Raw genomic sequence first — 22,832 nt, 5'->3', positions numbered from 1 at the left:
ACTCAAGGCACAGGATGCTTGGATGCATTTATTTCAAGGACGTGGCTCAGAGAAGGGGCAGCTCCAAGTGCAAGGGCAGGGCCGAGAAGGGGCACAGGGCAGTAGACAGTAGCAAGCCCCACGGCTGGAGTCCCACGGCAGTCTGACCAGGCCACGCAGCAGGCCCCAGCATGGTCTGCCCCAGCTGGACCAGGGATGTCACTGGCATCTCCCACCCACCCACCCAGCCCAAGCCACCATGAGTCACCCCTGAACTGACCCAGGATGTTGCCCCCGAGGCTCTTCCCCTCCCCACCCATCCTCCTTCACCGCTTCCCATCACACCACACAGTTCCTCTGAATACAAACCTATCCCAAATAGCTTGCTTGTGCTAACTTGAATTCCTGGACCCCTGCCCTGTCTCCCAACATGACAACATGACTCTTCTCTATGCCATGCTCCCCCAGCCTGCTAAATGCCTAGTTCCCCCCAAATACTTCTTGACTGCCATCCTCCATCCCTGACCTGCCCTGGTGTTCTCATCATCTCTTGAACTTATGGATTTCCTGCCACCCGGCTGGCCCCTCGCGCCCTCCTTTAGAGGGGTCCACTGCACAGCACCAGGCCATCTTGATAATGCACATCTGAGATGAGTGACACACTTCTGGCACAGGCTGGGATGAAAGATGCTCGGATGAAAGGCTGTCACTTGGCTAACTCTGACCGACCTTCCAGCGTCCAGGGATCTCCTCAGGAAGCCTCTCTGAATCTCCCAGGCTAATGGCTGCAAGGCACACAGGCATCCTGGCACTTACCATACAACGAGCCCATCCTGCCACCTTCCGGCAGCTTCTCCAGGGCAGGAACCATACTTTGCCCATCTGAGGACACACAGTAAATGCTGGCATGGGGCAGGGTCCGAGCAGACACAGGTGCACATTCCATTAAGATCATTTGAGGAATGTTTGACAAAGGGATGGTTAGAAAGTTGTGGGCCAGGGCAGTGGGTACCACAGGCCGTGGCCGACGCCCCCGGGAAGAGAGCTGCCATGAGAAGTCATGGCATGTGCCTGAGGGATGCGGCCAGCCCTGCAGGGAGAAAGCGGGGGTGGCGGTGCCACAGACCCCAAACCCTCTCTTTCCTCTGGTCCTTCAAGCTCCTGCCGGCGCCCCCACTAGCCAAACCCAGCTGGAAATCAAGAGGGCTGGGGAGCCCCTGGTCAGTTTGCAGGTGCGGAGCAGGGTGGAAAGGGACAGGAAGGATGCTGAGGGGCAAGTTAAGACGTCAAGCCCCAGGCAACAAATGTCAGTAGATCAGATTTCACTGATGAGACGTCTAAGTAGGGCTGCGTAGGCTGACTCGCCTCCACTCCAGGAGAAAAGGACATTGAGTCAATGACGTGCACAGGCAGAGCTGTGGGCTCAGTGGGGCATGTGCTGAGGGAAAGGCAGGGGTCCAGTGGACGGGGCTGGACAGACAAAGTGAGGAGCAGTCGCCGGGCGGGACAAACCACACTTCACGCTGAAGGGATGGGCGAGGAGAGCCCGGCCTCTGCAGGGCTGCCTTGACCTGGGTTTTCCGGCTGAGGGATGGGTTTGGAGAAGCAGAGACAGCCTTTCCTGGAGGTGGGGAAGGACCCACGCTCTCCATCTGGGAACCCACTCAGGACTGGGTGCCGAGGGCTGCGCAGTGAGACAGGGCACCGTCAGGGAGCCCACGGGTGGCTATGCGCACGGAATGGAAGGCAGAGGCCTGTTTCCTCAGCGAGAGTAGCCTCTGGGCGGCGAGGGGCAGGAAACTGCTGATAACAGGGCAGGGAGTGGGCCTCCAGCGGGAAGGGCTGGCCTTGGCTGGTCGGAGGGAGCTGGCCTAAGAGGCAACGGGAAGTGACTGCCAATGTCCGCAGCGCTCATCCAGCTGGTGCTTCCGGACAATTTTAACAGCTGAGGGAGGGCATATTACCAAGAAGTATTTCCACCAGAGTCCGTGCGGCAGAGAGAGCAGGAGCTATGAGGTCAGAAGGGCTGACGTCAACCCCCAGCCTGCGCCTGCCTGCCTGTCCCCTGACCCTTCTCAGCCGGGGGTTTCTCAGCCATACCCTAGGCACAATGACCGCAGTGTCACCATGGGGACTACTTAGAACAGAAGGTGTAAAGCCCCTGATACAAAAGTGGCACAAAGTAAGCCCCCAGTACATTGCTTTCTCAATACCTTTGTGTCTCTTCTCTGCTCCTACTACCACGCGCTAGAGACCCCAGGCCTCTAGACGGATGAAGAGATGGGATTTCTGCACCGAGAGCTGCCTCTGGTGGGAGGCTGGATTGTGACAGTAACTGGGCAGCAGTGTACTCAGACGGGGTTGCAGGAGGAGGACCGCTGTGCTGTGAGAGAATGGTCAGCACTTTGTGAAAACTAAAAATGGACAGGGGACAGCAGGACAAACCCCAAAGCGACCCCAAAGTTGTGAGATTTATAAGGGAGGAAGGTTGCCGGTGCCGGTGCTCAGGACAGTCATGGAGAGCGAGCCGGGGCAGAAGCCAACACTCTGGGAAGAGTGACTCACCAAGGTGACCCAACTGGTGGCAAACCCCACAAGCCGCTGACCTCGCCCTGCAGCCGGAAGCCTCTCGTGTGGACCGCGTCCCTCCATCTGCACTCTGTGAGCCAGATGCTCCAGCACTCTGATGACCTTGACACTGCTGGTCTGTTTCTCAACCCTTTGGCAAGCCACAGCCTTCTATGTTCTCCATCACCTGCTCTACCTCTAGGGCTCAAGTCAGGGCAATGGGCAGATAAGCAGCGGTCAAGTGCGGAGTTGCATGGGTTCCAGTGTGGGTTTCATTCCTATAATTCTACACTGTTATTGAGGAACCAATGGTTCATGATGACTCCCAGGTGTCCTCTGTCCCCTTACACACAACAGGCCCCACCTAGTCTTACACCAGGGTTTCCCACCCTTGGCACCATCACCACTTGGGGCCGGTGGTTCTTTGTTGTGTACAGTGTACAGTGTACTGTAACATGTCTAGCAGCATCCCTGGTCTCTAGGCACTAGATGCCACCCCCAGTTGTCATAACCAAGTCTCCAGACACTGCCAAGTGTCCCCCGTTGAGAACCATTGCTTTATCCTTTGAACAGCTTTCTTTTTTCCTAAACATGGTGAAGATTAAAAAATTCAACATTAACCCATCAGTAAACTTGTTTATGCCTCATCCCTCCGGGTGGGGAGAGTGGAGGACATGACAGAGGAAGATAGAAAAGCTTTGTCAAAAAGAAGCAACCGGCAGCTTGGGCACTGATGAACACTGAGGCCGATTTACGGTGACACATCATCACTTTCCATCACGTGCACCTCTACTTTCTTTTCTCCTCTGACTCCCTTTCTTTCCGTCCCCTGCCTAAGCCTGAGGACTGCTGACTGCTTCCAAGGACATCATTTAACCCAATGAACTTGAGCCAAGGATTGAGCTGTTCAAGTTCATCTTTCCCCTTCCATCCATCCCACAGACAGGCACCTGCCTGAAGGGATCGCTGCCCTCTGCACCATGTAGAAACTGCAGCCTTATAAGCTGCTTCATGACTATCTTCTTTTAATGTTGCCTAAATAGTGGAAGGTATTAAAAAATTTGTGTGATTAAAAGCAAGCTTAGGAATAGGGTAGAGCATTTTTATGTTTGGGAAAGTTAGGAACCAAATTCCAGTTAAGGACTCCTTGTTCATGCCTGGCTAGTCCTGGTAAGAGACACCCAAGGTATGGCCAAAAGCCACACCTCACCATGGGTTTTCTCCAAGAAAGCGCACATTGATTCTTCAGACACAAAAGTGAACTCCGGTTTAATAGGGTTATCAGTCAGACTTGGCATGGAAGAGACCTTGTGAGCAGGAAACGCTGGGCACCTGGCCAGTGTGGGTGAAGTCCACTGGGTAAGGATCTACCCAGAGATATGCAACCCTCTCCAGCACCGGTCCTTGGAAATATACCATAAATGTCCTAACTTCTGCCAACTCCTATATTAGACATCTGTACAGACTCCTAAATTGAGAATCCAAATTTTTGATCTGTTTTGTTTTGGTGGTGGTGGTTTAAACAAGCAAACGTTTAATTCTCCCAGTTTTGGAGACTGCGAAGTTCAAGATCAAGGTGCAGCAGTTCTGCCATCAGGTGAGGGCTCACTTCCTGGTGTGCAGACAGCTATCTTCTCACTGTGTCCCACATGGAAGAGAGAGACAGGAGGCACACTTTCTGTCTTTTCTTATAAGGGCATTAATTCCACCATGAGGGTCCCACCTTCATGATCTAAATACCATCACAGAGAATGCAAATTTTAACCTTTGAGCTCTCAATATTTTTTGTGCATCTACTGAGCACCGGGGAGATAGCTGTGAACAAGATGGACACTGTTCCTGAGCCCAAGGGGGCTATTGATTACAAAGAGCTATGAAAAGTGCTATGCTAGGGAGGGGGCTGGTACCAGGCATAGCAGGGACCCCACAGAGTAGTGAGAACGCTGGGCTCAACTCCACTGCACACTTAGTTTTCTGTCTATAAAACAGGGACCTCAGCCCCACCTACCACCCAGTGTTGTCACTGAGGCTGGAGGAAGCCTTAGCAGTAGGCATGAAGTGAGATCACAAAGGTGGGGGCATCTGTACAGCAAACGGGCTCAGGGCTCTGCAGAGGTAAAGGGTTGCTTGTAGTGGTGTTCAGTGATCACGTGGACCCCAGTGAGGAAGTGCCTTGCTATTCAGGAAGAGGAAGAGAGGGCTGTGAGGTAGGCTCTGAAGCCCTCGACCCAGTGGGGATCCAAAGGGTCAGAAGTGAGGTTTCAGAGCACAGCATCACAAAACGGCTCCCTCCTGACCCCATCGCCACTGCACACCCAACCACCCAGTCACCACACCCTGGGAAATATCACTTGCCAGGGAGCCCAGATCCTCCCAGCTCCTCACAGACAATGTAGCTTCCTACCCCTATGGGCTGGGTGCACATGGCCCCATCCATACGTATTTTCTAGAAAGTTTATCATTTTTTTAAATTCAGTGGTGAAAAGAAAGTGCTCAGTGATGCCATGAGTTGAAAAGAATTGGACTGGGCACCAGAAAACCCAAGATCTGGTTGATTCTGTTACTTTCCTCTGTGAAATTGGGGCAGGGGACTCCTCAGCCCCCAAGTTTACGCAGTCACAGTGAAAGGTTCAAACCACATGGGTGAGAGTTCCTCCAGTTTTGTTTTGAAATGAACTCAAGCCACAGGTGGGTTAGCTGTGATGTGCCCTTGGCAAGAGAGGTACCCTACGCCTTCCTGAAACAACATGCACATCGACTAACAGTGTTACTTAGGAAGCGCAAAGTTCTCTTCCCCTTTAAAAACTCACCACAAACTTGAACAGAGGGAACCTATTAGTCTGACATTTACCGCATACCTACTATGTGCCAGGTGCTGGGAACACAGAGTTAAAAGAAATACTACAGCCACATTCCTATAGAATACAACCCGTGCCCTGGCCCAGGAGCCGGGAGGGTGGTGGGAACGTCTGGGCCAGAAGCTGGTGCTCGGGCAGCAGTGAGTGGCCTTGGCAGCCCCAGCTCCTGCTGCCTGAACCAACCCGTCCCCATCGGCCAGCACAGAGCCACAGCTCGGGGGCCAGCTAGGGCCCCGGCCAACGCAAACACGTTTCGAACACAGGTGTGATTTTATCAACAGAATTTATTTTTTGTGGGAAGAGGTAAGCTCCACGTCCTTCTGTTCTGCCATCTTGATTCCTCCTCCCAGAATTCACTTTTTAAAAAAGCAGTCATTCCTTTTTATTACTTTTGTCCCTAACATGTGGAAACTGTCAGACCTTTGAAAAGTTGAAGAGATAGCATAACCGCCATATACTCCTCATTGAGGTGCATCAGTTAGAAATTTCTTACAGATATCATGACACTTCACTCCCTAAGTGCTTCAGCACCAGACCTTTTTTTTTTTTTTGACAGTCATCTTCTTTTATATATAAATTTATTTATTGGCCACGTTGGGTCTCCACTGCTTTCTCTAGCTGCGGCAAGCAGGGGCTGTTCTTCACTGCGGAGCGCGAACTTCTCAGTACGGTGGCTTCTGATGCGGAGCATGGGCTCTAGGCGCGCGGGCTTAGTTGCTCTGCGGCATGTGGGATCTTCCCGGACAGGGATTGAACCTGTGTCCCCTGCATAGGCAGGCGGATTCTTAACCACTGCGCCACCAGGGAAGTCCCAGCACCAGACTTTTTAAAACCATAAATACATCTTATAAAGGGAATGGGTAAGGCTAAAATTAATTTTTATATGTAACAAGAGAAAAAATATATATATCTGTGGACTTTCTGCAAACAGTCACCTATTAAAAAGCAATTTAATTACAAAGGGAAGCCTATGGGACAGCAGATCTGCAGCAAACACTGTTCAAATAAATGCAGAGCCATGTAAGTAGTTCTTAATCGTTTGTCTATTGTGGGGACCCAGCCTGGAGAAACAAAATACAAAGACAACTCTAAACTCTCATTTCAAGCAAGGGTTTCATTCTTCTTCACCAGCGAACCTTTAACCAGAGCTGGCAGCAAACCAATGAGTTAATGCAACTACGTAAGGACAGTGCCAGTGAGGTACATGAACAAATGAAAGCTCTGCTCTGTGCCAGCCAGGAACAGCACTGGGTTAGGCTGTGGGGCTGGGTCAGTACCGCCCTCTCCCAGCCCAGGAAACCAGGGGAGGCCAGGCACGGCATCCCCTGAAAAGGCCAGCACTGGGAGAATAGGTCTTTCCCTCCTCTTCCAGCCCTCAGGAGGTGGTACAAATCACCAGGGAGCCCAGAGCAGCGAGGGGTCAGGATGGCCCTGATCCCACGCCAGACCATCAGTCTCGACTGACCGAGAGTTGCCTCTATTTGTCATATAAATATGTGGCCTAAAATCAACTGCCAATCATAGTTTCATAATATCCAGGGGTATCCCAATTATTCAAGGGCTTTTATGAAATTCTCAAAATAAGTTTAAATTCACTTTCATTTAAAAAAAGCAGCTTGTGGTATGTCTTACGAGATAGCCTGTCATAATATCAAGCAAGGGACAACAGGTTATCACTGAACCTGGCTGGAAACCACTGGCTTTAAAAAAATCATAATGAAACTGGCTTGACGCTGAAAATTGAGAAGCAAGCTTATTTTCATTTTGAGCCTAGGAAGTCCAACTAATTTGGAAAATTACTAATATTTGGCAAAACAATTCAGCAAGTGTCCAAAATACTGAGGGGAACTGAACTGTGATCCATCCTCCAGGTGGGAAAGAATAAAATGAAATCCTCTGAAATTTTTTGTTAGAAGACAATTACAAAATTAGGGGAAGGAAAGAAATGCAGCTGCTGGGACAGATCTGAATTTCAGTTAAGCATCTGATTCCAATATCATGCAATTTTCATCAAAAACAAGAATTCTCAGCAGCTGAGAAAAACAAGAGTGACCATGAGAAGAGGCCAAGAAAGGCAACGGGAGGATGGGGCAGGGAAGCCAAGGAGGCTGTGCCCAGATGAAGCCCAGCCATGCCCCGGGGCAGCGGGGGCCTCCTCCTCACTCTGATTCAGAAGCAGGCAGGCCTCTGGGGGATTCAGCCTCACTAAAGCAAGGCTGGGCTTGAGGGTTTCAGGAGGGAACTGCCTTCCATCCAAGCAGTGATGTGGCCTCACCACCCCTGATGGAGGTGGTTGGCTTCTGGCTATTTTTCCAGGAGTGTTGATGGTGACAGGGTGATCCCTGCATTCTTTGGTCAGGTCCCCATCTGTAGCCAAGGGCACACCCTTCGAGGTGGCTGGGGCAAGGGCGCAGTCAGAGCCATGCCTGGTGACCCCGGAGGCACGCCCACCAGTGGCGGCACCAGGCCCCAAGTGGCAAGCTCCCCAGCTCCCCGAGACTAGTTAGCAGCACAAGCCCGACTGGAAGTCAGGTCTCCCAACCACAACCCCCGAGGTACAGCTTCCTACGTTTCTTCGGCAGGGGGGCAGCAGAGGGAGTCAACCCGTGGGTGGCGCCGGACGATGCAGCAGACACTTGGACAAGGTCTACGAACCCAGAGAGATGAGGCTCTCGGACTTGTCAGGGGCAGCTTCTTAAGGGCACAGAAGGGAAAAAAACAAAAGCTAGTTTATACTCACAGGGAAACATAATCTGTGATTATAAATATTTCATGAGCAGAGAAAGCGGTACTGACTGAGAGAATGGGGTGGGGAGGGTGGACAGCAAATTAGATTCCAGTTTGCAAAGTGACAAGGCAGCTGGGAAAGCAGCAGAGCTGAGGCTATTCTGGGCTGTGCACTGCCAGGGCCTGCGTCACGGTCGGGGAGCAGGCTCCAGCCCCCGGCCCCTGGAAACCACAGCCTTCCAGCGGTCAGCACAGAACACCGTGGGAGGAGTGTTTAAGCCCACGGAAGACGGGAGGGGGGCCGGCAGGACAGCCACTTGAATGACTCGGACAAACCTCAACAGCAGGGAGGCGGAAGGGGGCTGGGGGGGGGGGCAGCGGTGCCCTGCAGACCCCTGAAAGGATGGATGCGTGTGCTGCTGACTAAGGGCAGGGGAAGAAGTGAGCCCGACCCCAGAAAGCAAGTGCCCTTTGAAGCCGGAGGGCAGAACGGAGAATAACCATCCCGCCCTTCCTTTCCCTCAGGACAGGGGTCTCTTCCTCCCCCAGCCTTTGGGAAGCAGCCCAGAAAGAAGAGGAATTAAGAGCTTGCTGAGTAGCAGCTGCTGCAGCTGGAGAGACACTCCCCACTGGCAAAGCAGGCCCCGGTGCGGGCGATTCCTCCTCCGTGGCCAGGGTCAGCCGCTGTAGCAGAACACATCGGCCAGAGTCTGCCGGCCCTTCCAAAGGCCCGGTGAAGAGGGCTGCTAGCTCCTGAATACCCAGAGGCACCTTGAATTAGGCTTAGTCAGAGGGGCCCTGGGGAGCCTCCGGTGCACACCTCGACCAGGAAGACGGAAAGCAAGGAGCCTCTGCTTCCTAGCACTCAGGGCTGAGCTGGTGAGGCTCCAAGCGTACCCACTGAATTCAGGAAAACCAGACTGTTACCCTCCAGACTCACAGCTAGTGAGAATCAGCTCAAGATGGCAAGGACAACCACAAAAGTAAGACCCCAGGACATCGCGGGAGGACCCCTGCGTTGAAGTCACAGATCTGGCTTCGAGACCAACTTGACCACCTGTTAGTTGCAGAACCCTGAGAAATCACATTACCTCTGAAACTCAGTGTCCTCAAGTAAAACACGGGACCAGTGGCCGCCAAACCTAAGGACTGTGAGGAACACCAAGCACGCACATACACATAAACACTTTCAAAACAGACATTAAGTGCTATTCCAGTTAAAGAGACTATTTACATCCAGCTACCTACTCGACACTTCTCGGACATCTCAGGCGCCTCCATTCAGATGCCCAGCTGCTCTTTCTCCCCCACCCTCGGGCCTCTCCGAGAGCACTCAGTGTTCTGCAGGACCAGCCATCCGAGCATAGAAGCCGGTCACCTGAGACACGTTCTTGGCCCTTCCCCACCAACCTAACCCATTACCAAGCCCAGTCAACTACACCTGTTAAAGGCTTCTGCTCCCCTCCTTCACCACCACCCATAGCCAACAGGTCATCATTCAAAGCCTACGCTCGTCCACTGTGGCCTCCCTCAGCCCCTCTCCACAGAGCGAATCTAACCACATCTCCCCTCCCACCACCCCGACCCTCCTTGCTGAATACCCCACATTACTTCTGTCCCAACGCCCTCAGGATAAGAAAGGCTTCCCAGGCTTCTCTGGCCCTGCCTCTTCCAGCCCCATCCCACTCGGCAATCCCTCCTGCTCGCCCTGCTCCAGCCACACTGGCTTTTCCTTTGAGTTCCTGGGACTTACCCCATTCCCTTCTGCCGCACGGTTTTTGCACATGCTCTTCCCCCTGCCTAGAACACTCTCCCCTCCTCTCTCACCTAGCTAATGCCTGTCCATTTATTTCCACTAAGGCATAAAGTACACACAGTGCACTAAAGTACACAGCTCCATAATTATTTACAGATGTATACACTCATGTGACTCCCACCCAGATCTAGATTTAGAATATTTCCAACACCTATAAGGTTCCCTTGTGACCTCTGTGGTCTATGCTCTCTCCCATCCCCCAGGTAACCGCTATTCTGACTTCTATCACAATGCCTATTCATTCTTCAAAAGGCAGCTGATGCAACCTTTTCTTAGGGAAGCTGCCTCCCGTCCCACGGAAAAGGTCTAACCTCTCCACCACAGGCGCTCGTTACACCTGAGGACCTGCACGTGCTGGAGTCATCAGATGAGCTGTATGGATCGGCCCAGGAGAGCACGGACATGCGCTCATCCTCACCTCTGTTCCCAGCGCTGGTGGCTGCAGAGCAGGGATGTGAGGAAACAGCTGATGCCTATCAAGTGCTTATTATTGCCAGGCAGTCACAGGCGTTAACTCATTTAATTCTTACATCAACCCTATCAAGCAGGTTCCATTATCATATCCTCATTTCACAGGAGAGGAAACAGAGGGTCTGAGAAGCAAAATAACCTGCCCCAAGGCACTGAGTGCAAAGTGGTGGAGTCAGGACTGGAACTCAGGCAGCTTGGCTACAGAGCTTTTTTTTTTTTTCCTGCATATATTTAGAGCGTACAATTTGGTATCCCAGAGCGTGTTCTTAAACATCGTGCTGCTCTGCTCCTCAGAGGCCACTGGAATGTTTCAAGAGAAGTGCCCAGCACACTTTGAATGAATAAAGGAGTGACTTTAGAAATGAGTTGATGAGATTCCATGTAAAGGAATTAGGGAGCACCCCCCGAACCTCCCCAAGGAGACCAACAAACAAATGGGAGGTAAACTGTCACTGAATCCCCTGCACAGGCCCACCGTTAGGTGCTCTGCAAACACCGGAGCTCATGCATTTCCCCAGCAGTTAAGGCAGGAAGCTGTCTGCTCGGGGCCTCGCAGAGGGCACCCCACGGAGCAGGAAGGGTCACTGCGCGGGCTCTTTCCGAGCTGGAGGCCATGCCGCGCTGAAGCAAAACAGTCCCCTGCTCCATTCACGTTAACCCAGTTAACCAGTCACCTTCATACCCAGTTAGCACCTGTAGCCCTCTGACACAGGAAGATGGCACTTTGGAAGGCAAATAAATAGTCTGCCTGGCTAGAAAGTGAGATTCCATTGTACATGGATATGTACATTGTACATGTACTACGTACATGGATAGTACATTGTACATGTACTACGGATATCACTGTGGCTTGTACCACAGTCTTCCAGAGCCTGGTAATCCTGGATGAGCTCACAGGCTACCGCAGGCAAAGCCCACCATCTTGTCTGGCACCTTTTAACTGTTTCAGGACCATTTACCCCATGACCACACCCAGAGGGCTCAGGAAGAACCGTACAGGAAAACATTTATTTTCTCACAGGACACTGTTTCCTGGGCTCCCTCTCAGCAGAGGCACAGCTCTCAGGACGGCTCCACTCATGAGCCCCCAGGCAGCCGGCGCCTGGGCTCTGCTCACACGAAGCTCTGTGCAATGGCCAGCACCTTGGAAAACTCGCCTTCCCTCTGGCGTAGGCTGCTGGGGATGGGTGTCTTGATCCGGGTCCCCACAGGGTTCCCGTTGTCCTCGATGAGGACCACGTTGTTGGAGTCGAACCTGGGGGTCATCCGGGGACCGGGCATGCGATGTCCCACAATGAGCGCCTTTTTCTTCTGCCCCTTGATGGCCAGCAGGATGCGGTCGCCCACCTTGCCCACCCCGCTCTTGTTATAGACATGGATACAGCGAGGAGGGCGGTGGTACGGGGTGTTTCCCAGGGCACTGTTGTCCACCACGCGCACCCGCGTCATCTTCTGAATTGCACCGAGGCTCCCCGTGGTGCTGGCGGAAGAGGAAAAAAGTCTGAGGTCTGCATCTCTGCTGGTCAGGGCACAGAGGCCTCTGCCAGGCCAGGCTCAGCAGTCTGCACGTCAGCAGGGCCCAGACCGAGGCAGCGCCTGGGAAGACGTCTCTGTGCCAAGGCAATGCCCTCATAGTTCTTTACAGCTTCCGCTGCTGGGTCAGGACCTTAATCTGGATGGGTTTTAAAGAGGACCCGATATTCTGTTACTACTAACTGCACGGCAGACTTAAATTAAAGCCTTTGGTTTCCAAAAGGACTCTGAGGGAGTACCTTACGGGCCAGGCCTCGCCCACCGCCTAGCCTGCAAAACCTGCTCCCCCAGAACACACTGACTCCCAGACAGCCCATCTACATGTTGCTGGGAACCAGAAGATACAAGTATGTCTGCGAAGGGAGTCCCTTGACACAACATAGCAGAAACTGAAAATGTCACGATAACAATGTTTTGTTTTAATATATTTTTCCCCACTAGAAAGAGTACCTAGTAAAGGCAGATAAACTATTATTAAGCCATCTGATAACAGTGAGAATTCTAGTTTCCTGCCATCACTACCCTAGTGCTGATGTTATCCAGAGTAACCCGGGGTCCTCTCCTCTCATTCCACATGCCTACCCTGGGCAATGTTATCTATTCCTGTTGTTTCCATCTCCAGCCCCACTTCTCTCCTACCTTCTAGTCCTCTATTTCCACTCCAACTCCTCACAACATGTCCTACAGATGCTGCAAACTCAGTAGGTCCCACAGTGACCTCATCGCCTCCCCCTGCAAACCTCCTCCCACTGCTGCATTTCCTGTCTAGATGATGGCTTCTCCAGAAAATCCAGCTCCCAAGCCATCAACCTCTCTCCATCTACATCCAGTGGCTGCCCCGTCCTACTGATACCACCTCCCAAACATCTCTGTCCTTTCCCTCCACCCCCGTGGACACTTCCTTCATCCAGCAGCTCACTCTCTTACACCAAGACTATTACGTTAGTGTCCTAACCCACTCCCCGAGCACTTCACTCTGCCAACCAAGAGCTCTTTTTAGAATATAAACTGGAGGCCACTCCCTGCTTAGGATTGTTCAGTGGTTCCCCACTGTCTACACTGTCAACAACCTGGTCCCTATGTACCTGCCTTCTAAGGTCCTCCATCTTCTGCCACTCACACATCCTCAGTGAGCCCCGATGCCGGGAAACCCTGGAGCTCTCCAAAGTGCCCAGCCTCTCAGCCTTCCCTGGGGGCCTGGACAGGGCCCGTCCCCACTTGCCTTCTGGGAAGGCAGCCTCCATCCTCCTCTTCTCCTCCTCCTCCTCCATCAGCAGCCCCTGCCTCAGGCCTTCCAAAGAACCATACAAGCCTCTATTATTATACTGATCACACTTTCTTAGAGTTATTTGTTTCCAACTTTGCTCCTGTGGCCAACTGTGAGAACTCTTCCAGGGCAGGAAGCAACTCTTATTCATCTCTCTGTGACCAACCCCCGGCACAGGGCTCAGTAAACGCTTGCGGAATGAGTGCATGAACAGGGCCAAAAGGCATGTTTGCCAACAGGAACACAACCCGTGCTCTCCACCCTGGCTTAGCATCTAAATGGGGAGGGGGGAGCTTGTCACACTTCCATCATGCTTGAGTTTATGGTAATAAGTATATGATTTAAAAATACACATACAGTCTATTTTTAAGAGAGAAAGGCTTTTTCCCCTTTTATGTTTTTTTAAATGGAAGTATTATAGTTGATTTACAACGTTCTGTTAGTTTCCGGTATATAACAAAGTGACTCAGTTATATATATACATATTCTTGAAAGAGACGGTTTTAATGTACTGGAGGAAAGATAGGGTTCAGAGACATCAGACTCACTACAAGAGTCTGGCAAGGATGGAGGTTTCATCTTCCTCCACATCCATTCCCAACCCCGCCCCCAGCAGCAATATCTCCTCTTTACCTATTCCCCTCACCTGGCATGACCAAACCCCAGCTCCAGCTATTCCTTTAGATTTCCCTGATCCCAAGCCCACCTCCCTGAGTTTCTAGTCCCACTCTAGTCATCATAATACCCCACCCTCACGGGAGGCTTACTCAATGACACAGCTTTAAGAACTTCATGGGAAAAGTTACCTGAAACAGCGATGACTGAGTGCTCTGCTCACGTGGACAAAGGGGCCCCAGAGGCCAGTAAAGAAAGCCATAGGATCCCAAGATGGCAAATCCTGCAGGGAAAAGGGAAGAGGGGTGGATTTATTTCTAAGTCAATGTCCACACTCAGAGCCAGTAGTTTTTGGTGTTTGGTTTTTGTTTTGTTTTGTTTTTTTAAAGACTGCTGGGGACTTGTGTGGGAGATGGCACTTCGAGCACAAGATCATTAGGCACTAAACATAAATCTTAGTGGTTAAAAGATACACAGATGATTCGATGGAACTCCAGCTACAATTTTGCTGACATAGTCTAACTAGGGTCAGAGAGCTGGAATGGCCCACAACAGTTCTCACTGTAGGTAACACAACAGCACAGAGAATGCCTTCATCATTACATCACTTCCACGGGCAGGAGGAAAGCACGAATCCTCTGGGACACACCCAGGCAGGGAGCCCTTCTCACGTCCTCCACAGAGGAAAATCTGCACACTGGTCCCTTGTTGACACTCCTGTGCCTCCTGAAACTAGAACTTTTACTCTCTGGAGGAAAGCAGATTATCTGAGCAACTGCCCAGGTTGTCTGTCACCACATCACCTTTCCCACAGATATAAAAGCCAGAACACCTGGACAGCTTAAGGTTAGCAAAGTAGAACCAAAGAATGCCCTTGCCAAATCACTGACCAAGCTCTCTGTTTGGGTTGGTTTCCCAAATGACAACATAACAGAGAAAAACTACCTACCCCACACTGCAGCTGGAAGTGGGCTTTGGGAGAGCAAGCTGGAGACAGAAGAGCAAACACCAGCCCAACGCTGGTGACTCCAGCTTGCAGACCCTCAACCCGTGCTCCCTAGCACCAACAAATAAGGCCATGCCCAAGTTCCTGCAACACCAGGCCATCAGTGAGGGGAATATTCAAGAAAAGCCTACAGCCAGATGGTAATTCCAGCTGCAAAACATGCCTGTTTCCCATACAAATGTTTAGCTACAGAGGGCCTCATTCAAGAGCTCTGCTGCGAAAGCCTCTACCACTGTAGTATTTACACATAGCTTTGCCTTGCATAAGTTCAAAGCACCTTAGATAAGATTTTATTTAAAAGGTGGGGGAAAACTCACTATTTACTTTCACAGAAATACCTAAACACTCCAGAAACGCTTACTACAATTTAGCCTCAAACCTAAAGCTTATTCTCCAGTGTTTTCCTTAAGACAACCCAAGAAGCACTGGCCAAAATGTAATTATGATCAGAAAATTACATGGAAAAGAAGGCAGCCAACTTACAGAACTATTAACAGCTGACACACAGAATCAAAGACTATCCGATGAGGTCAGCTTTACCTTCACGGCTCGGTGGCCCTGGAGAAGGAACTATGAGCTTTGGCTTCCCCAAGTGTAACATGGGGTTTCCCCACCTGCAACACCTACTCACAAGGTGGTCATGAGGTAAGCCACTCAAAGCACAGTGCACGACGCCCCCATTCAACACCTATTAGCCCTCTCCACCACCAGCATCGTCACATCAGGTCCCGTTTTGAAGATTAGGAAACTGAGATACAGCAAGAGGAAGGAACTTGCATAGAGCCCCCTCACTAGCCAAGGGCAGAAACTGAACCAGAAGCAGAAGCGGACCAGCTTAGGTCCAAGGGTCTTCATACCCTATGGCCCCACTCTTCCGTACAAAGCCCAATTCACACAGGAGCTCACGGTGGGAAACAGCTTTGAAGGTCACCGGGTCTTTTTCTGCTTGCTTGCTTTCTTTCTTTTTTTTTTAAGTTTGATATTTTTTATTCGTCTTCTACTTTATACATATTAGTGTATATATGTCAATCCCAATCTCCCAATTCATCCCACCCCACCCCCCACCCCCCTGCTCGCTTTCTTTATGAAAATGTATTGAGTAATTATAATGTGGGTAAGTGCTTTACATTATCACCTCATTTAAGCCTCATAAAAACTAGGAAATGGGCTCTATTATTAGCCCCATTTTATACATGAGGAAATGAAGTTAGATAATCTGCCCTAGTCGCACAGCTAGGAGTGACAAAGCTGAAATCTGAACCCCAGTAGCCGGCTTCCTGAACCCACATCTTACTCAGCAGAGTTAACATGGTAACTTAAACATTAACATTTTTCCAACTGTAAGATCATCCTCGTTCTGTCAAGAATACTGATATCACGTGCACATTTTACTCAGACCCAACTCAGTGCTTGCTGAATCAACTGAAATGTAGACAAACACCAGGTGAAAGTTATTCACTTTCATCCAATTTAGGTTTTGAAGACAATTTGTAGTGTAGGTGGCAAGCTCCACACTCTGAACAAGAATGGAAAATTGGCTTAAAAAAAGGAAGAAAAAAAAGCAGCTCTGAAAAGCAGTCCTTCTGGTCCAGGCTACAGTTACCTCCAATCTCAGCCAAGCCTTCCCATCTGATGCTGGTGGGCCCCTGCTCTCACTCCCTGGAGAGGAGAGGCTCCTCAGCTCCTCCACAGAACCCTCAAGGTTAGCCCAGTGCCACCCACATTCCCTCTCCTGAGAATTGTGACACCCAGCCTCTCCACACTGCACTGCTTCCTCCATAGCATTTATGTGAGTCCAAGAAGTGCAGAAGTGCCTAGGGGCTTCCCAGAACTTTCCTGACTTGGGTATAACAAACCCTACCATTCAAAGCACCTCCCTAAAATCTACAGGGCAGTCTGTGCACAAAACACACCCAGGCCTCCTCTCTGTGCCTTGCTCAGAAGCGACCCCCACAACCTTGGCCCATCTCTGCCCAACCAAACTGCCCTGGCCCCAACCACATCTCCTGCGAGAAGTTCTGTGTAAGGCTGCAGCATCCGCTGCCACCCCTCCTGCACACTGAGGCCATCTGGGTGTCCTGTGCCAAAGGAACTCTTACTGCTCCAATTTCCACTATCCAAACTCAGACACGGAATAAATGTGGATTTTTTCTTTTTGGAGATAAGGCGGATATCCCTTAACATTCTAGTTCTTGCTACTCACTATCTAAAACTCAGAGACCACAGAGATCCTGACAACACGGCATCTGAACTCAGGAATCTGAGGGAATCACACAGACTCAGGATTATTTGTACTGTCCTCAAACACAAAAGTAATACATTCATATCTCCAGGGAGCACCTCCCTTTTCACAAGAAAAAGCCAAATTCAAAGACTTTTCACTGGTTCTTTGGTGGATCTGATAGTGACCTCTAGACCTAAAGGACTTAAAAACAGCAGATGGACAGCAGTAAGCACTCCTATGAACTTGAAAGCATAAAAGAAGCAAATATATTTGTATGCTGTATACAAAAAAATCTGTGGTCCCCTCCACTGCCACCCCAGGAAAAGATCCCAGCATGTCCTGATAGAATAGGAGTACAATGAATACTTGTTGAATAAAATACATCAGGTAACCAACAGGAAGACAGATCCCCCACCCATGGCTCCACGCAGGGAAATCCAGACACTACAGAGTTCTTACGTGTATATCTGGAACCTGCACACGTGCTTTAGGAGAACCATGGTGCTGGTCATGGGAGGATTAGCCCATGCTCTGTTTGCAGGCCCCTGGAATCACCCCCTGGGTCTGGTGCCTACACTGCCCACTGTGAAAAAACCCTCATCCCACCACTAAACAACTGGTTCAGATCAGGGGAGAGTAATGGAGGCTGCAATTTATTTCAAAGCAACTTTGACTGACCTTGATGTTATTTCCTAGGATAAATCCATCCTGTAGACACAGGCCCTGATCCACTTCAGATCAGTCTATATATAATGCTCCGTTTCACAAGCAATGTTATTCTGAGTCTTGTGTTTGCACTTGCTAACTCCAATGATATTTCCTCCTCTACACTCTCACTCAGAGGAGGCCAGGTATTCGGAAGACTCCAGTGCCAGAGATGGATTTTCATGCCACTTCCTGGTCAGCATGAGGACTGCCCTCCAGGTTTAGAGCATGAATCACAACCTCTGGGGGTGGGGGGCTGGGGAGGGTAAGAGAAGGAAGGTGAGAGATAGGGAGAGAGGGAAAGAAATTACTTAACACAATCCAAGAGTCATGCTTATTTTCCATTCTGGTTTAACTTTAAGATCTCCCTTCAGTTCCGAAGGCCAGGAAGGACTGTACATTTCAGGAACACACCAGTGAGTTTTTCCCTTGGCATTACCTTACAGGTCCCAATGGAAGCACCCCTCTCTGTGAGAACAGGATCGTGCCTGCCCCATCCAGTGCTGCATGCTCACGACGGAGAGCAGTGCCTGGCACACAAAGGGAACTCAGCGAGTATCTGTTCAATGAATAAAATTTATCTGCAATTGCAATTCATGCTCCAGTTGCAGAGACGCTCCATGTTGGTGGGTTGGTAGTTTTTCTTGTGCCCTTCACCCAGGCTCTTGGGGGAGCTTCCTAGACATTGAGGGCTCATTTTTAGCTAATTTTAATACACAGAGACTGAACTAGAAAAGCAGACAGAAAGAGCCTGACGGAAAGCTAGAAAGTATCACTACTTGAACTTCGGGAATCAGCAAAATGTCGTACTTAGTATCACAGATCCACATATATTTATACATTGCTTCTACCTGAACAATTTTCATCTTTCCATGCCTGGCATGTTACATAAATTTTAAAGGCCTTTCAAGAGAAACAGGTTCTAAAGAAAAGAGACAAAACAAATAAAAAGTTCAGTCCAATCGCGAAAGTGTTTACAGGAGATTCTGTTGGTAAGTGACAGAGTGAAAAGAGAAATCAAGTCCAAGGCCCAGCCACAAAAGGGACTAACTCTGCCTAGTGTAAGGATATAAATATCCTTAATTAAAGCAGGAAAAAAGCAGAGGCCTGGCAGCTTCAAGGAATCAAGAAAGGGAACACCCTCCACCCTGTCATGCTGACAACCCCTCCCATCTCCTACAGGTTTTGCCCCAATCATTCTGGACCAAAAAGTGCTCTTATGTGTTGCTTAAATACTCATTACTGATTTGTTGTAGAAGGATTCTCTTTCAGGAAGTTTTGTGGGGTTTTTCTAACCTCACATAAGTATAACATGTTACAATTCTCAAAGTCCTTTCACACAGATCACTTTCTTGGTTGATTTCATTCCTGAGCACCCAATGGAGACACAAAGACAAATAACAAAGAGCAACAGTTTGGGGAGGGTTGATTCTGCTAAGGATTTTGAACAGTTCTGAAGGTTCAATACGAGTAAGCGCCATTGTGCAGATGGAGAAATTAAGTCAGAATTGCTAAGCGACTTGTCAACTTGTCCTACGAAGGGAAGACGGGTAGAAGGCTGTTTCTACTACACGCTGCACAATACCTGCACGGCTAAGGTGCTGCTTTAACCACTAATAAACTTCACAGAAACAAAGACACCCCACATACTGCAAGTATTCTTTCTCTTCTCTTAAAGCTGCCACATAATCTTTTACAACTCAGTAATTAAAAATCTGTCTTTTCAAGAGATATCTGCACCACAAACAGCACAGCCTGGGACCAACGCTGAAGCCGATTCTGATACATCTGCAAAGGTGTGCGTTTCCACAGCAGTCCTATCAAGAAGCAAAGCATCCCTCAAGAGTACCATGGGCTGTTTCCACCCTGGCTACCAGTGAGGACCCCAGTTCTCAATCTGGTTCACAAAAAAAAATATTTTCAGGGTTCTTGTCTCTGTTTGTTTACCTATATGTGTTTATTTACCTGTATATTTGTTTGCTCCATTTGTTACAGAAATATTTAAAATCATGGTTCTTAAAAATACCTGACAGTTCTCAATTATTCAAGTTGGTTTTTCAATGTGCAGATTTTACCTATTCTAGCTTTGCTCTCCTGCCATCCCCACTTCACAGGTGTGCAAACACATATAGTTCCAGATATAAATTTGTAACATTCTTGGTATGGTTAAACTCAGAAAAACCACACAAGGCAAACTTAAGTTCTACTTAATCATGTATGTATTTCTTTCCTATTAGCACCTCTTCCAAGCCAGTGGCAAGGAGCCAGGATTATGGAGATGTCAGGTGGGTGGGGAGGGGGATGGGATGAAAAGCCCAAAGAAAGGGTATCTCCGCCACCCCTCCTCTCCTCGTCTGTGACCTTGGAATCCAATTCTCCAGGCCTCAATGACTCTGTCAAGCAGGAGTCACTGGGAAGAGCAAAGAAGCAAGGAAATGAAAGTATTTTAGCTTCACTCACATAAGTGATCATTTTTTCAAGTGGGAGAAACCCTCTCTGAATTAACCAGTAGGGCCCAGTTCTGCAGGATAAGCAGTTTGTTTCCCAGATTCTGACCAGGGAGAACAGCCGTACTCCCTGATTCTCAGGGCAGCACTATGGGTGTCTCTTTAAGATCACTCAGTCCTGAAAGTGTTTTTCAGCTTAATGCAGACACGGAAAAGCGCTCGCTCTTTTCTAAAGACACATGATATTTTTTTTTTTTTTTAAGTTTTTGACAAGGAGACTTTCCCACTCTGAGTTGTGTTTCAGTGGTGACTAATAAGCTACCTGGCACCTTTCTTAATAAGAAAGCATACTACCTGACCAAGAGCAACATTTCTGGGATCTGAATCACAGCCCTCTGATACAAGCTGGTTGTCGTTAATACACATGTAAAATCACACCAGGGTAAGCCACAACCCAGAACAAACCATCGGCCTCTAAAAAGGAAGGATCAACTGTAACCTGATTTTTGAGACCCTCCCAAGTCCCCACATGGCCATAAGAACTATCCAAGTAACAAAAACAACAGGAAAATCCATCTCTTGTGGGTCCAGGTGCCATAATCTCCCAAGACAGGAGTGGAGTAAGACAGGCTTCAAAGGACTCTTGCATCATGTAAGATTCTAGATGCTGAGAAAAGTCTAAATAATTACGTTCGGTGCTCACAGAGTCCCACCTGAAAAATGGACTCCAGGGAAAGTGTTTACCCTTCATGTTCAGGGGCAATAATAAAACACTTTGGCCATTGTTCCTTCATGGATTCTACAGTATACTTAATTCAATTCTCCTTTCAGGCTTTCTGAAATGTTTCCTCTTCTCCCTGTTTGTTACTTTGTGTTGACTCTAACTAGACACAGGCAGAAATAGATCTGGAATCAACCACATGCTAACATGCATAACTGTATTATTAAAAAGACAGTAACACATGAGAAATGCCTTACAGCTATGCTCAGGGGTCCCCAAACCAGGTAACTACATACTCCGTTTCCACTTTCCAGATATCCATTACAAGTGCTACTTGGCATTGGATCACAGCAGCTTTACACCATAAAATCAACATAATGCGTAAAAAGTTCCATAGGAAATATACACTCAAGAAGCTCTAAGGGTAAAATGGACAATTCCATACAAGGGAAAAACGGGAACTTCCCTGGTGGCGCAGCAGTTAAGAATCTGCCTGCCAAAGTAGGAGACACAGGTTTGAGCCCTGGTCTGGGAAGATCCCACATGCTGCGGAGCAGCTAAGCCCATGCCCCACAACCAATGAGCCTGCGCTCTAGAGCCTGCGAGCCACAACTACTGAGCCCATGTGCCCCAACTACTGAAGCCTGCACGCCTAGAGCCCACACTCTGCAACAAGAGAAGCCACTGCAATAAGAAGCCCATGCATCACATGGAAGAGTAGCCCCCGCTCGCCACAACTAGAGAAGGCCTGCGCAGCAACTAAGACCCAATGCAGACAATAAACAAATAAATTTATAAAAATAAACAAATAAAATAAAATAAAAATTCCTAAAAAAAGGAAAAAAACAACACCACCACAAATAGGACAGATTCCTTTTCATCTAAACTGCTTGCTCCTACCCAAAACAGCTCCCAGAATTCAAATGTATAAAAACTCCTTCCACTAGGCAGTCTAACATACACAGCTTAACCCCACCTCCCTTTCTGGCCTTCCTAAGAAAGGCAATCTATTTCCTACTTCAACAAAATCCTTGTTCTTCCATTGTACATACTTCCATGAGTGAAGAGTGAACTGTCTTTCTTCTAGCACAGTAACCTCCCTGAAAAAAGAGATCCACCCTGTTCTTTACTATTTATCCCTGGTGTGCTGACTGCATCCTCGCAGACAATTTTAAATGACTGAAAACACAGGCTGATGAAGGCAAGAGCGCAAACAGAACACAGGAAACTAATGTGTTTAGAATTTTTCTGTGACACACAGAAACGCATTGTATAATACTTCCCAATACAGTCACACACACTTACACGTGTGTGTACCTGAATCAAGTGCCCAGAAACAATACTTATCCTTACTAAGTACAATGCACTCTGATATTTTCTATTCTACTTCACTTTTTCTTAAATGATGCCCATGACCCACTGAACTGATTTCCAACTAACCAATGGGACTCAGTTTGAATGGGAATTCACTTTGAACTGCATCAAAACCTTACAGCTGCACTCCACAAGCTACTAACAAACCCCTGAAAAAGCCAGCATACAGCAGAGACACTGACCGATCACAAGAACCTGACACACCCAGGTAGGCAGTGCCCTTCCTCTGTCCAGCAGCCCAGGTTCAAGTATCTTCCAACCTTCCAGCTCTTCCGCAGGAACCCGAGGTGACGCTGTCATATGCTCTTCTGTTAACCTCTTTATAAATTCAGTCCATCCACCTCTTTGGGTGGCAAAGTTCATTTACTCCCCATCATGAAAAGTAATACTTCCTTTCTGTCCCCAGACTATCCCCCTTCAAGCCTGAAGGGAAGAGCCTTCTAGGAACCCACAATTAAATGAACAAGTTGGTATTCCGTGTGCCTTTGTGATCTTTTTGCAGGTAACATACAGGAGTTATG

The 22,832-nt window shown here is 49.0% G+C and overlaps 1 protein-coding gene across 11 annotated transcripts in view; it reads right to left on the bottom strand.

Moving 5' to 3' along the window:
* Positions 1 to 11,413: 11,413 nt before the first annotated feature.
* MRPL14 (mitochondrial ribosomal protein L14) overlaps positions 11,414 to 22,832 on the bottom strand; it is a 12,179-nt gene continuing 760 nt past the window's right edge. The window contains exons 1-5 of one of the 11 annotated variants that reach the window (XM_057698577.1): positions 22,494 to 22,617; positions 17,743 to 18,025; positions 14,026 to 14,117; positions 13,175 to 13,243; positions 11,414 to 11,899 (exon numbers count right to left, since the gene is read on the bottom strand). In XM_057698577.1, the coding sequence (XP_057554560.1) occupies positions 11,533 to 11,899; positions 13,175 to 13,243; positions 14,026 to 14,096 (507 nt within the window). In that variant the 5' untranslated portion in view covers positions 14,097 to 14,117; positions 17,743 to 18,025; positions 22,494 to 22,617 and the 3' untranslated portion in view covers positions 11,414 to 11,532. Of the gene's footprint in view, positions 11,900 to 13,174; positions 13,244 to 14,025; positions 14,118 to 15,323; positions 15,345 to 17,742; positions 18,026 to 18,208; positions 18,929 to 22,493; positions 22,649 to 22,832 lie in introns of those variants that run through there. The other 10 variants (XM_057698578.1, XM_057698579.1, XM_057698576.1 and 7 more) reach the window with 10 other exon arrangements.

Source organism: Hippopotamus amphibius, chromosome 11, assembly GCF_030028045.1.
Source record: "Hippopotamus amphibius kiboko isolate mHipAmp2 chromosome 11, mHipAmp2.hap2, whole genome shotgun sequence".
Taxonomy (NCBI): Eukaryota; Metazoa; Chordata; class Mammalia; order Artiodactyla; family Hippopotamidae; genus Hippopotamus; species Hippopotamus amphibius.
Note: the sequence above shows the minus strand (reverse complement) of the source record. Positions and strands in the feature narration are given on the sequence as shown.